Source organism: Odocoileus virginianus, chromosome 6 (genome assembly GCF_023699985.2).
Source record: "Odocoileus virginianus isolate 20LAN1187 ecotype Illinois chromosome 6, Ovbor_1.2, whole genome shotgun sequence".
NCBI lineage: Eukaryota > Metazoa > Chordata > Mammalia > Artiodactyla > Cervidae > Odocoileus > Odocoileus virginianus.
The window spans coordinates 44,235,319-44,250,682 of NC_069679.1; the positions used below are offsets into that span (position 1 = coordinate 44,235,319).

General features: G+C 35.4%; 1 protein-coding gene across 3 annotated transcripts in view; it reads right to left on the reverse strand.

The window, feature by feature from the left end:
- Positions 1–11,724: 11,724 nt before the first annotated feature.
- Positions 11,725–15,364, reverse strand: part of UNC13C (unc-13 homolog C) — a 655,668-nt gene continuing 652,028 nt past the window's right edge. For all 3 annotated transcript variants that reach the window (XM_070469257.1, XM_070469256.1, XM_070469255.1), the window contains 2 exons: positions 14,753–14,912; positions 11,725–12,307 (listed from right to left, as the gene is read on the reverse strand). In XM_070469257.1, the coding sequence (XP_070325358.1) occupies positions 12,022–12,307; positions 14,753–14,912 (446 nt within the window). In that variant the 3' untranslated portion in view covers positions 11,725–12,021. The remainder of the gene's footprint in view (positions 12,308–14,752; positions 14,913–15,364) is intronic.

The following is a 15,364-nucleotide window of genomic DNA, read 5'->3' on the forward strand; positions in this document are numbered from 1 at the left end:
TTTATTTTCTACATCTGTGACTCTATTTCAGTTTTATAGATAAGTTCATCTGTACCACTTTTAAAAGAGATTTCACACATAAGCAATATCATACTTGTCTTTGTCTGACTTACTTCACTCTGTCTGACAACCTAAAGAAATCAAAAGACCAATACATTCTGAGTCTTTTTATTTTAGCTATCTCATATCAGGTTTTTGGCAATTAAAAAAACCTAATTAATTAGCTTTGTTAAATGGTCAAAGTGTATCACATAAAGACTGTCAAATTAGATTTTTTTAAAAAGACCCATGTATATCATATAGGTGCTAGCTACTATTATCACACTTTCAATATAGTGATACAGATAGTTTAAAAGAAAAACAATGGAAGAAGTTACACCAGTCAAACCCTAAAGAAGACTATACTACTATTAGTTATTGCAGGCTTTAGAATAAGGGAAGTTACCAGCATGAAAGAGGAACATTACATAGCCCAATGAGAAAACATCATAATCCTAAATATATATGCACCTAAATATTCTCTTGACTGGAGAATTCCATGGACAGAGGAAACTGGTGGGCTACAGTCCATGGTGTCACAAAGAGTTGGACATGACTGAGCGACTAAACACACACACATACCTGCACCTAACAGTAGACCTTCAAAATAAAGCAAGGAATGAAAAGATAAATACATTCATAATTATATTTGGAGATTTCAACATTCTTCTCAAAGTGAAACAAAATCTGTAAAATATTGATGATCAGAATACTTCTGATCAACTTGACTTCGTTAGATTTCTTCATAGAAGGTGCCTTAAAATTACAACTGTAAACTAAAATTATGATTATAAAATTATAATAATAAAGTAGATTCTTTTCTGCATATGCTATTCACCATGCATATCTTGGATCATAAAACAAATCTCAAATTTAAAGAATTGATATCATATAAAGTATATTCTCCAAGTATAATGAAATCAAACTAGAAATAAGTATTATTGCCTGGAGAATCCCAGGGACAGGGGAGTCTGGTGGGTTGCTGTCTATGGGGTCACACAGAGTCGGACACGACTGAAGTGACTTAGCAGCAGCAGAAATAAGTAAGAGAAAATATTTGTAAAATTCCACAAATATTTGGAAATTTAATGACACAAAATTTGTAGCTTATGGGTCAAAGAAGTCACAATGAAAATTGGAAAATATTTTTAACTGCATAAAGACAAAATATAGCTTATCAAAATTTGTGGAATGAAGCTAAAGCAGTGTTTAGAAGATTTGTGGCATTAAGTACTTACATTTTAAAAGACAAAGGTATCAGATCAATAATCTAAGGTCCCACTTTAATAAATTGGATGAGAAAATTAAACATATATCAAACAAATGGAAGAAAATAAAGATATAACAGAAGACAATGAAATTTAAAGCAGAAAAAAATAGAGAAAATCAATGAAATCAAAGCTAGTTCTTTTTAAAGATTAATAAAATAAATAGAAATGGAGGAAACAGTTTCCAACTCTTTTGGAGGCCAAAAGTATCCTAATATCAAAATAAGATAAAAACATTACAAGAAAATAAAACTATAAATCAATAGAATCCATGAATATAAATGTAAAATAGTCAATAAATATTACCAGATTGAATTCAGCAATATGCAGAAAGACAATACATCATGACCAAGTGGGGCTCATCTTAGAAATGAGCTTCAACAATTAAAATATCAGTCTATGTAGTTGACAATATTCACAAACTGTAGAACACAAATTATATGATTATCTATATTGATGCAGAAAATCATTAGACAAAATACAAAAATCATTTTTTATTAAAAACTCTCAGTGCAGTAGGACTGGGAAGGAATATGAGGTTTCCCTGGTAGGTCAGACAGTAAAGAATCTGCCAGCAATGAGGGAGACCTGGGTTCAATCCCTGGGTCAGGAAGGTCACCTGGATAAGGGAATGGCTACCCACTCCAGTTTTCTTGCCTGGAGAATTCCATGGACAGAAGAGCCTGGTGGACTACAGTCCATGGGGTCACAAAGAGTCAGACATGACTGAGTGATAAATACTTACTTACTAACATCATATTTAATGGTGAAGGACTGAATGGTTTCTCCCTGAGACTGAGAACAGGTCAAGCCTATCTTCAGCTCTAGCTGTAATAGTGTATGCTATGAGAACAGGTTAAAATAGGAAGCTTATGTATTAACAAATGGATAAAACTAATATAAAAAATAAAAATTGTGCCTCTTCCTTATATATTGTGGTGTGAATACATTATAGAGGGATTTCAGTTATTATAGTTTGAGACCACTGAAGTTGAATTCTTTCTAGGGTCATTAGCAGTGCTACAAGTTTATATTGTATATGATATGATTAAAACTGCATAAACACTTCCTCCTTGTTCTTAAAAAAAAAAAAAAGAAAACAAGATTGTACTAGAAGCTATAGCCAGTGCATAAAGAAAAGCAATAATATGCACACAAATGGAAAGAAACAAAAATGCCTCTCTGACGTGATTGTCAGTGTAGAAACTCCCAAGGAATCTACCAAACAGATCCTGCAAATAAGAAGGAAGATTAGTGAGGTTATGGGAACTGTGCTAATATACAAGAATCAATTTCTATACACAAATGAATTTAAATTTGAATTTTATTCTCAAGTTCCTGTGTACAGTATCATACATGCACACACAGAAGAAGTACTTGGTAGGATCTTTATGCTGAAAACTAACACTGATGAGAGAAATGAATGAAGATCTAAATAAATGGAAACCAGTATTGTATTCATTAGATTGATGACAGTTCACAGTTAAGATGTCAGTTGTTTTCAAAATGATTTGTAGGTTCAGTAAAATCCCAATCAAAATTCCAATAGTGTTTTAATTTTTTAAAGAATGCAAAATTACTAGAACAGCTGACAATAATTAAAAAAAATAACATGGAAAACTCACAGTTTGCGTTTAAGATAATACAAGGCTACAGTAATTAAAACAGTATCAAATTGGTGAAGAGGTAGGAATTTCTCTAGGAAAGGAAACAGAGATTTAAAAAGTAGACCCACACACATTTGGTTAATTGACTTGTGACAAAGGTACAAAGATAATTCACAGGAAAAAGTATAGTCTTTTCAATAGATGGTGTCATGTGGTATTGGAACAATTTTATTTCCCTACACAAATTAATTAGAAAGTTAAAAATAATCAAATAGATAAACCTCAACCTAAACCTCACATCCTATAATTAAACTAAATAACTAATTTCAAAATGGATCATGGATCATAGACCAAATAGTAAATCTAAAACTATAAAACTTCTTTGATAAAACCTGGGAGAAAATGTTTCTGACTGAGTGAGGTAAAGAATTCTTAAACAGCAAAGCCATGATCCATAAAAGAAAAAATATAAATGACTTTTTCTTTTTTTTGCTTTGTTTTTCTTTGATTTTTTATTTTTTTAAATTGGTTGGAGGCTAATTACTTTACAATATTGTAGTGGTTTTTGCCATACATTGACATGAATCAGCCATGGATTTACGTATGTTCCCCATCCCATCCCCCCTCCCACCTCCCTCCCCATTCCATCCCTCTAGGTCTTCCCAGTGCACCAGCCCCGAGCACTTGTCTCAGGCATCCCACCTGGGCTGGTGATCTGTTTCACCTTGATAATATACATGTTTCCATGCTGTTCTCTCAAAACATCCCACCCTCGCCTTCTCCCACAGAGTCCAAAAGTCTGTTCTTTACGTCTGAGTCTCTTTTTCTGTTTTGCATATAGGGTTATCGTTACCATCTTTCTAAATTCCATATATATGTGTTAGTATACTGTATTGGTCTTTATCTTTCTGGCTTACTTCACTCTGTATAATGGGCTCCAGTTTCATCCATCTCATTAAACTGATTCAAATGAATTCTTTTTAACAGCTGAGTAATATTCCATGGTGTATATGTACCACAGCTTCCTTATCCATTCGTCTGCTGATGGGCATCTAGGTTGCTTCCATGTCCTGGCTATTATAAACAGTGCTGCGATGAACATTGGTGTGCACGTGTCTCTTTCAGATCTGGTTTCCTCAGTGTGTATGCCCAGAAGTGGGATTGCTGGGTCATATGGCAGTTCTATTTCCAGTTTTTTAAGAAATCTCCACACTGTTCTCCATAGCGACTGTACTAGTTTGCATTCCCACCAACAGTGTAAGAGGGTTCCCTTTTCTCCACACCCTCTCCAGCATTTATTGCTTGTAGACTTGGATAGCAGCCATCCTGACTGGCTTGTAATGGTACCTCATTGTGGTTTTGATTTGCATTTCTCTGATAATGAGTGATGTTGAGCATCTTTTCATGTGTTTGTTAGCCATCTGTATGTCTTCCTTGGAGAAATGTCTGTTTAGTTCTTTGGCCCATTTTTTGATTGGGTCATTTATTTTTCTGGAATTGAGCTTCAGGAGTTGTTTGTATATTTTTGAGATTAATCCTGTCTGTTGCTTCGTTTGCTATTATTTTCTACCATTCTGAAGGCTGTCTTTTCACCTTGCTTAGAGTTTCCTTTGTTGTGCAAAAGATTTTAAGTTTCATTAGGTCCCATTTGTTTATTTTTGTTTTTATTTCCAATATGCTGGGAGGTGGGTCATAGAGGATCCTGCTGTGATTTATGTCAGAGAGTATTTTACCTAAGTTCTCCTCTAGGAGTTTTATAGTTTCTGGTCTTACATTTAGATCTTTAATTCATTTTGAGTTTATTTTTGTGTATGGTGTTAGAAAGTGTTCTAGTTTCATTCTTTTACAAGTGGTTGACCAGTTTTCCCAACACCACTTGTTAAAGAGGTTGTCTTTCTTCCATTGTATATTCTTGCCTCCTTTGTCGAAGATAAGGTGTCCATAGGTTTGTGGATTTATCTCTGGGCTTTCTATTCTGTTCCACTGATCTGTATTTCTGTCTTTGTGCCAGTAACATACTGTCTTGATAACTGTGGCTTTGTAGTAGAGCCTGAAGTCAGGCAGGTTGATTCCTCCAGTTCTATTCTTCTTTCTCAAGATTACTTTGGCTATTCAAGGTTTTTTGTATTTCCATACAAATTGTGAAATTATTTGTTCTAGTTCTGTGAAAAATACCATTGGTAGCTTGATAGGGATTGCATTGAATCTATAGATTGCTTTGGGTAGTATAATCATTTTCACAATATTGTTTCTTCCAATCCATGAACATGGTATATTTCTCCATCTGTTTGTGTCCTCTTTGGTTTCTTTCATCAGTGTTTTATAGTTTTCTATGTATAGGTCTTTTGTTTCTTTAGGTAGATACACTCCTAAGCATTTTATTCTTTTTGTTGCAATGGTGAATGGTATTGTTTCCTTTATTTCTCTTTCTGTTTTCTTATTGTTAGTGTATAGGAATGCAAGGGATTTCTGTGTGTTAATTTTATATCCTGCAACTTTACTATATTCGCTGATTAGCTCTAGTAATTTTCTTATAGAGTCTTTGGAGTTTTCTATGTAGAGGATCATGTCATCTGCAAACAGTGAGAGTTTCACTTCTTCTTTTCCTATTTGGATTCCTTTTACTTCTTTTTCTGCTCTGATTGCTGTGGCCAAAACTTCCAAAACTATGTTGAATAGTAGTGGTGAGAGTGGGCGCCCTTGTCTTGTTCCTGATTTCAGGGGAAATGCTTTCACCATTGAGGGTGATGCTTGCTGTGGGTTTGTCATATATAGCTTTTATTATGTTGAGGTATGTTCCTTCTATTCCTGCTTTCTGGAGAGTTTTAATCATAAATGGATGTTGCATTTTGTCAAAGGCTTTTTCTGCATCTATTGAGCTAATCATATGGTTTTTATCTTTCAATTTGTTAATGTGGTGTATTACACTGATTGATTTGTGGATATTAAAGAATTCTTGCATTCCTGGGATAAAGCCCACTTGGTCATGGTGTATGATTTTTTTAATATGTTGTTGGATTCTGTTTGCTAGAATTTTGTTAAGGATTTTTGCATCTATATTCATCAGTGATATTGGCCTGTAGTTTTCTTTTTTTGTAGCATCTTTGTCTGGTTTTGGAATTAGGGTGATGGTGGCCTCATAGAATGAGTTTGGAAGTTTACCTTCTTCTGCAATTTTCTGGAAGAGTTTGAGTAAGATAGGTGTTAGCTCTTCTCTAAATTTTTGGTAGAATTCAGCTGTGAAGCCATCTTGTCCTGGGCTTTTGTTTGCTGGAAGATTTCTGATTACAGTTTCGATTTCCTTGCTTGTGATGGGTCTGTTAAGATCTTCTATTTCTTTCTGGTTCAGTTTTGGAAAGTTGTACTTTTCTAAGAATTTGTTCATTTCTTCCAAGTTGTCCATTTTATTGGCATAGAGCTGCTGGTAGTAGTCTCTTATGATCCTTTGTATTTCAATGTTGTCTGTTGTGATCTCTCCATTTTCATTTCTAGTTTTGTTAATTTGAAAATTAGGGCAGAAATAAATGCAAAAGAAACTAAAGAGACCAAAGCAAAAATCAACAAAGCTAAAAGCTGGTTTTTTGAAAAAAATAAACAAAATTGACAAACCGTTAGCAAGACTCATTAAGAAACAAAGGGAGAAGAACCAAATGACTTTTTCAAAATTTAATACTTTTGTTCTCTGAGAGACACTGTTATGAGAATGAAAGGAGTAGCCACAGACTGGGGTGAAATAGTTGCGAGTCTCATATCTGACAAAGGATTTATATATCCAATACACAAGAATGTCTCTAAATTCAACAATACTAAAAGAAAATACCAGTTGAATAAATGGACAGAAAGTTTGCAGACACTCACCAAAGATGATATACAGGTGAGAAATAAACAAATGTACTTTGCTTATACTCAACAGCATTGATCATCAACAAACTGCAAACTAAAATAGAAACAAAAACAAAGACCTGACAATATCAAGTGCTTCAGGGATTTGGAGCAACTGGAACTCTTACCCATTGCTGCTGGGAATATAAAATGATACAATCATTTGACACTTTTTCATAAAGTTAGCTGTATAATATGACCCATAAACTCCATTAGTATGTATTCCTTTAAGAGAAATAAACACTTACAGTCATATAAAATCCTGTACAGAAATGTTTATAACAGCTTTGTTCATAATCATCTAAAAACCAAAAACAACCAATATGTGTTTGCACTGATGACTGAACAGATACTCTTGTATGTCTATGTAACTGGGTACTACTCAGCAGTGAAAACAGTTGATAGATGCCATAACATAGATGACTCAAATGAATAATGCCTAATGAAAGAAATTAGGCCCAGAAGGATACCTACTATGATTCTATTTCAATGACATTTAGGAGAACATAAAGCCAGTGGGGCTAAAAATAGATCAGGGCTGTCAGGAGCTAAATGTAGAGGGAGAGTTTGTTTAAAAAGTAGTTGGATAATGAAATTTTGGAGGATGATTGAGCTGTCCTGTATACTGCTGGCTGTGCTTGATACATGATTCTATGAAAAGTCAAAACAGGAATGTATACCAACAGAGTTCAGTTCAGTTCATCACCAACTACTGGAGCTTGCTCAAACTCATGTCCATGGAGTCAGTGATGCCATCCAACTATCTTATCCTTTGTTGTCCCCATTTCCTCCTGCTTTCAGCGATTCCCAGCATCCCATCAGGGTCCTTTCTAAAGAGTTAGTTCTTCACATCAGGTGGCCAAAGTAATGGAGCTTCAGCATTAGTCCTTCCAATGAATATTCAGGGTTGATTTCCTTTAGGATTGACTGGTTTGATCTCCTTGTAGTCCAAGGGACTCTTCAAGAGTCTTCTCCAACACCATAGTTCAAAAACATCAATTCTTCAGCCCTCAGCTTTCTTTTGGCTTCCCTGAGAGCTCAGTTGGTAAAGAATCCATCTGCAATGCAGGAGACCCAGGGTCGCAAAGAGTCAGACACAACTGAGCAACTTTCACTATCAGCTTTCTTTATAGTCCAACTCTCACATCCATAATTTACTGGGAAAACCATAGCTTTGACTAGACGGACCTTAGTCCGCAAAGTAATGTCTCTGCTTTTTAATATACTGTCTAGGTTTGTCATAACTTTTCTTCCAAGGAGCATCTATTAATTTCACTATCTGCAGTGATTTTGGAGCCCAAGAAAGTCAAGTCTGTCACTGTTTCCATTATTTCCCCATCTATTTGCCATGAAGTGATGGGACTGATGCCATGATCTTAGTTTTCTGAACGTTCAGTTTTAAGCCAACTTTTTCACTCTTCTCTTTCACTGTCTTCAATAGGCTCTTTAGTTCCTCTTCACTTTCGCCCATAAGGGTGGTGTCATCTGCATATTTGAGGTTATTCATATTTCTCCCAGAAATCTTGATTCCAGCTTGTGCTTAATCCAGTCTGGCATTTTGCACAATGTACTCTGCATATAAGTTTAATAAGCAGGGTGACAATATACAGCCTTGATGTACTGCTTTCCCAATTTGGAACCAGTTCTTTGTTCCATGTCCAGTTCTAATTGTTGCTTCTTGACATAGTAATTTTAGTGTATGCAGATTAAAATTTATATGATTTGTTAAAAAGATAAATGACTACTATTATTTCTACATTTGCCTATAAGAAGTTTTTCATTGCAAGATGAACCATTATTTACTATTTAAAAAGGGGGAAAAACACTGATTAATCTATAGCATGACAATGACTCTAAAATGTATCCTGATTTCAAAATTGCTATGTGAAAAATATATATTTTAAAATAAGTATCATATGACATTCACAAATTGGAGCTTAGTCTCCATCAAGTCATATACCCTAGTAGTTTACTTTGAAAAATAAGTACTAGATGCTTGAACAAGAGAGATTACCCATTTGTGGAGGGCTGGGACTGAGTGAGCAAGGAACCAGCTGTTTCAAACAAGGGACTGGAGTGCTTTTAAACACAGCAAATGTCAGGAAAGGCAGTTGCTTCCCTCTGCATCCCCATATTCTGCCAAATGGTAACAGGGGAATCAGACTTCTAACCAGGGTTATTCTCTGAGTTCTGCATAATTATGATTACCTTTCATTGAGTATGAGATTGAAGCTACTATATTAGTCCTTAAAAGTGCTTAGTGTAGCCATATCTTTATAAAAGAGAAATTAAATAAATTTCATTTCAAATATTTTTTTAAAAGACCAAATGCAAAATGTTAAGCTGGGATTGTCTTTTATAAATGTACCTCCTTTAAGGGAAATTCAATATATAAATTATCCTAGAAATATATGAATTAGAGCAGCCTGTTATAAGGACATCTGATTGCTTACCTTAAATAATAATTCATGCTGCTGCTCCTGCTGCTAAGTCGCATCAGTCGTGTCTGACTCTGTGCAACCCCATAGGTGGCAGCCCACCAGGCTCCCGTCCTTGGGATTCTCCAGACAAGAACACTGGAGTGGGTTGCCATTTCCTTCTCCAGTGCATGAAAGTGAAGTGAAAGTGAAGTTGCCCAGTTGTGTCCGACTCTTAGCGACCCCATGGACTGCAGCCTACCAGGCTCCTCCGTCCTTGGGATTTTCCAGAAAAGAGCACTGCAGTGGGGTGCCATTGCCTTCTCCGAATAATTCATGAAAACCCCTTTAAATAATAAATGTTTCACTGTGGTTTTAAACACCTCCTTTTAGCAAAATTTGATTTTCATGTGTTTCTTTGAGAACTTCTACCATAAGTTTCATCTGTAGATGAAAAGTCAAACTTTGTGCATTTTATCTAAAATAAATAAATTGCTTCACACTTTAATGAAGCCTATAGTTGGTGGAGGTTGCTGTGAACTTCAGAGTGACTAATTTGGTTATGTAAATAGTACAGGCTTTGTGCCAGAGACAACAAATACTTATATCTTGGCAGAAACAACAAAGACTGTAGAATTTCTAACCATCTCAAAATTAGTACTGGTACTTTATGATATTAATATATAGACACAATTCACACCATCACCATTAGTGTTTGATATATATTGTACACATACACAAAGACAGAATGAATAGATCCAATTAAACAAAAACTGGAAATATACTTAGGTCATAATTTTTTGTGTGATCAATGCACACCCAAACTGCTATTTATTCAATGGTGTTGTGCTTTATGACATTAATGTACTCCTCAAGTCAATGTTCTATAAAATTGTTTTAAATCTTGAATGAATTCTTCAATAAAATAATGAAACCTTTTGTTATGTACAGTTTTATTTAATGGTGTTGCTTGTCTATATCTTGAATGTTGAATTTTTTCATAGCTTAACAGTATTCAGAGACATGCAGACAGGTAGATACAACAGTTTTTCCCTATTTTCAGGCTCATTATTTTGTTAAGTGCAACTTTTTCCAGGAACAGAATTGGAATTTTTTTCCCCTCAAATTCTAATGAGATACTCGAACCAAACATTGTGAAGAGTGTTCTATCCAGTAAAAAGAATCTGGATTTCTTATTCCTAAATAATGAAATGATGTTGCATATATGAAATAAAAAGGCAGACGATACAATGAAGTATTACATGTGCTTAATATATATTCATTTATTAATGCATATGCCAGAGGATTGCACTGTACTATGCATTTGAAGACATTATTAACAAAGCACTTGCCTATCAATTTAACATAAATTAGTGGATCTTGCTGTCTGTGGTTTCATACCCAGTAACAGCATGGTTCTGGGAGTCATGATACTTTTCACTTGTTCTTAACATATTGGACCAGCCTGTTCACAAAGCAGTCACTGTTAACAGGGTCTTTATTTTGCATGTATATGTTGCCCACTAACAGTTATGACCATAAGTTACAATTACAAAGTACTGTTCTACAGCCAACTATTTAGGTACAGACTCTAAAAAGTCAAATCATAAAAATAGAGAAAGTGCAAATATTTATAAACTATTTCATATTCAAAATCCAACCTAGTTATATTTTTGTCTACTGAGCTGTAATAAGTTGTTTTCCTATTGCATTGTATGCATCTTGGGCTTATAAATAACATAAATTACAAAATTGTAAGCAATTTGTTCAGACTTCATTTTGCATTTTTCACTAAATAGCTGAAGACATGACTTTTTTTCTCCAGTGCAATATATAATAATGCTGCATTCAGTACAAATTGTTGAATATTTCTAAAAAGGAAACATTTAACTGATTATAGCACTCAGTAAAGAAGGAGTTAGTCATAACTGTCAGAAGGAAAACACTAACAGTATAGTTAATTATCACAGGTAATTTTAAGAAACAATCCTTCCATTGTACTTCTAAACCAGTAATCCTATGATTTTCTAAAGAATGAAATTTGGTAAAGCCAAGACATGCTAGATGGCAAATGCTTCAACTTACCTCTTTTTTTTTTTTTTTTTTTTTTTACAAATGTGATGTGACCTTGGCAGTTTTAAGGAACAAAGTTTTGTTGATATATCAAACATGTTAACAAACTATTTAGCATTGCTTTGCATAAGTCTGCTTTAAGAGCATTTCTTCACAGTGATATTTCAGAAAGGTTGGAAACTGGTCAGCATAAAATATTTCCCACCTTTTCTATTTTATTTTGTATGCAAAAATCATCACAATATATCTGCAACTATAAAATTACAAATGCTTTCGAGAAGTAACTGCATGTCTAGTCATGGTAGAAAAGGGTATTTGTAAGACATCTATTATGAGGTAAGTCTAAATAAAACAGAATTTGAGTAACAAATGCTTTCATATCTACCAGATATATAAACCAACATAACAAGGATTAACTAATGGACAAACTCAAAAGACTGTGTTTTAGTATGTTTAATGGATGAGAAATTGGTAATGAAATAAACATTTTAAAAGATACTCTGGATATTTCACTGAACATCATGATTTTGGCACTTCATGGAACATTGATTTCTCAGAGACCAGAATTAGTATAAAAGTTCTGCAGTTTTCCCACATACCTTGTAGACATTATACTTGAGCACTGGCAAACACTGAAATGTAGTGAAATAAACATTCCCCTGTATTTGCACATGCATGCAGTAGTCAAACAGTTTGTGAATTCTCAGAGATGCTATCTTGGGGTATGGTATTGTTTCAAGCACTCTCTTCACCAGATCTTGTTTCAGATTTAAGTCTTACAAATTCTTTAGCCACATCGTCACTGGTCCTCTGAGAGAGGATTCTAAGAATAGTCAAACCGGTTTCATCCATAGAGACATTTTTCAAAAGGGGATACCATGCCCCGTGGCTCCCCTTTTCGGCTATATTCTGGAGCTGAATTACTGTCATTCCGATAATTCGATCTTCTCTGGCAAAGCAGTAATCTTTAACCGAAAGGTGGAGTTCATAGGCTCCTGGGCGGTTTTCTTTATTCAGAGTGCTGTGTGGATTAAAAACAGGGATTTTGAGCATTTTCAAATAGGGATCGATATGGTTCTAAGAGACTGTGGAAAATTTTATACATTGTTTAGAATGTTGTATTGGCAAATAAAGTATCATTGCATTTTAACTCTGCAAATATTCTTTAAATTTTCCTTAGAATGTATTTACATTGCTCTTACTCAGCAATCTAACTTAAAAACTCCTTCTTTTCCTAGATAGAAATAGGAAATCAATCTAAAAATGCTTGACTGCTTCCTGATGTTAAGGATATTGCTAGAAACTGGAATTAAAATATTATGTTGTCATTAACCATTGCGGGCAAGGTCTCCCCAGTGATACAGGGGTAGGAGGGGTTACCAAGGGTCATGGAAGCTAGGCTGGGGGGAGGGGTACCTTTTGGAAGAGTGTCTGTGCCATTGTTTCAGCATCCATTATTACCAATTCCTTTCTCTACCTCAGACTCCTGGATAAGCTATTATATATAGGAGCCTTATTCTCAGGGAAATACACTGCTCAGACTATCAAGCACTATTCATAACATGCTAAATTGGATACAAATCTCCAGAGTAAATCAGTTCCAGCAGTGCCTGGTGCTTCAGTGCCAGTTTTTTTCGTATGGCAACTGTTAGACCTGTCAAGATTGGGGCTGAGGCCGGCCTCTTCTAATAATGACCCAAGACAGCCTGTCAACGCAGAACTGAACCTAATGAAGAAGGCTGAGTGGTGAAATGCTGAGGATAATCCCCCCTGTCCCTTATTTTAATTCCTCCTCAGATAGTCCTGACTTTCTAATGAACATACTTCTATTCCTCAGTGGTACACGCTTCCAGATTGCTTCCTTTTCTAAGTGACTTTTTTCTGATCAAATATTTTGCCAAGCCAGACTTTCGCTTCCAGGAGACATGGACAACTAACCTGTGTACTTATTTTAGAGACAGCCTGAAATGACACTCAGGAAAATGGAATCCTGGGGGGTGAAGAATAGAATGGCAAAATATGACAGGCTCTGGGACTTCTTCTGAATTAAAATGAGTCAAAATGCTGCCTTTCCCCCAGAATTGTGGTCTTGGTAGCTCATCGCATTATATCTGAATTTTGCATTATTCAGGTATTTCTAGAACCTTTTGGAAGACTTTTTACGTGGATCAAAGTTTTTGTGTAATTTGGAGGAGTAGATAGGTGGACTCTTGTGAGCTGGTTTGTTAGCAGGCATTATTAGAACCCTTTTAATAGATGTAGTAGGATAGTTAAGTTTTAATGAGTGCTAAGAGTTAATTATTCAGAAAACAGTGCTGAAAGGTTTCTGGGAAACCAAAAATGTGAAATAACAAAGAACAAAAGCAGTAAGGGAAGCTTGGTAAGTGTGCATGCATGCAAGGTGTGCATGTGTGTGTGTGTGTGTGTGTGTGTGTGTGTGTGAAAGTCCCTAGGGCTTTGACTTATGTTCCCTTCCCCTTGGCTTCTTATCTGTCCCTAGGTCAGCTCATCTAGATTTGTAGAATTAATTACATCTATATACAGATAATTCTCAATTTACATCTAACCATATATTTGATATGTCCTCTTGGATGTACAATACCCATCTCCAGATTAATAGATTTAAAAGAAAATCTTTGCTTTCCTCATGGCCTGTCCCTACTCTCCCATCTCAGCAAGTGAATATCTACCCAACTGCTTATGCCAAAAACTAGGAGTCATCCTTGATTTCATTCAGTGCCAGGTAACTTCCATTTGCTCCACCTTGATCAACTCTGCATTCTTCTCCTTGTACTTTGCAGGAGGATGCTGACCTGAAAGGACTGCACCCACTGAGTTTCTCTGTGCTCTGGCTTCCAGTGGGATTTAGCCAAAAGAGAGCATCAGTGGACTCAGATAATGATGCGAGTGAGGGCAGACTTTATTTCTTTGGCTTCTTGTCTGTGAGGCTCTTCAAGTAAGCTGTTTGTCTCCACAGAAGGTCACTTTCCTAGTAAGTGAGTGACTACATATGAAGTTTTCACAGTCCAAATTTTAGTAACAGCTCTTCTCCTTTAGTTGCAGTGGTGTAATAACCTGGCTACAACTAGCCCCATTATTTTCTCAGGTTCCTATTTAAAAGTCAGAGAGGCTTCCCTGAATACCTCACCTTAGCAGCAAGACCACCCTATCACACTATTTTAATACTATGCTTAGTATTCACTATCATATGACAGCTTTTTATTTGTTTATGATTTTGTTTATCAAATTTTCTTAATATCTAGAGTGTGACTTCCATGAGAGCAAAGCCCTCCTATGACAGTTTTCTTCATTTGCCTTGGATCAGTGATGAACAGGGATCCTTAAACCTATAGGTTTTACTCTCCTCAGCAAAGCCCAGGGCCATTCCTACTCTGTGAGTCCCTCGTAAGTGTAGCTATACGATGCCTGTTGCCTGGTTGAGAAATGGAGCTGGGCTGTAACTTACAACTGAAATGTTTCATTATACTTTGGTGACCATGTGTTGCTTTTTGTTTTTGTGCCTTGTTTTCTCTTCTTGTCTCCGAGGTTGGGTCCCAGCATACAGACTTCCACAAAGGGGCGGAACATTGCCGTGGTCTGCCAGTTTAAGTCATTAATAGCAATCACTAAAAAACAGAAGGAAGAGGAAAGGAATATGAAGTGTTAGCAAACCCATGTGTGGAATCCTAGGCTTTCCCTTTGATTTTTAAAGTGGATACTTATTTTTAAAAATAATGTATGAAGCTGTGACTTGCATTTAATAACATCCTAACCCCACTGACGAGGACTAGGAAAAATAATTTTCTCTCTGGACCATATGCTTGATAGGGCTTTCAGCTCTAAGCCATGTGGTGCTGGGATGGCAAAAAGCTGTAATTAAAATGACAATTGTTACTATTGAAAAGTTATGACTCTTGTTTAGGTGAAAACATGATGCTTTTCATATTAAAATTACGATATATTCATGAAATATTTAGAAAACATACAGAAAATAGATTAAAAGAAAAATCTATAATTTTATCACTCAGAAGAAATGACTTAATATTTTGGTGTGATGCTTTCAATCTTTATATAGAGA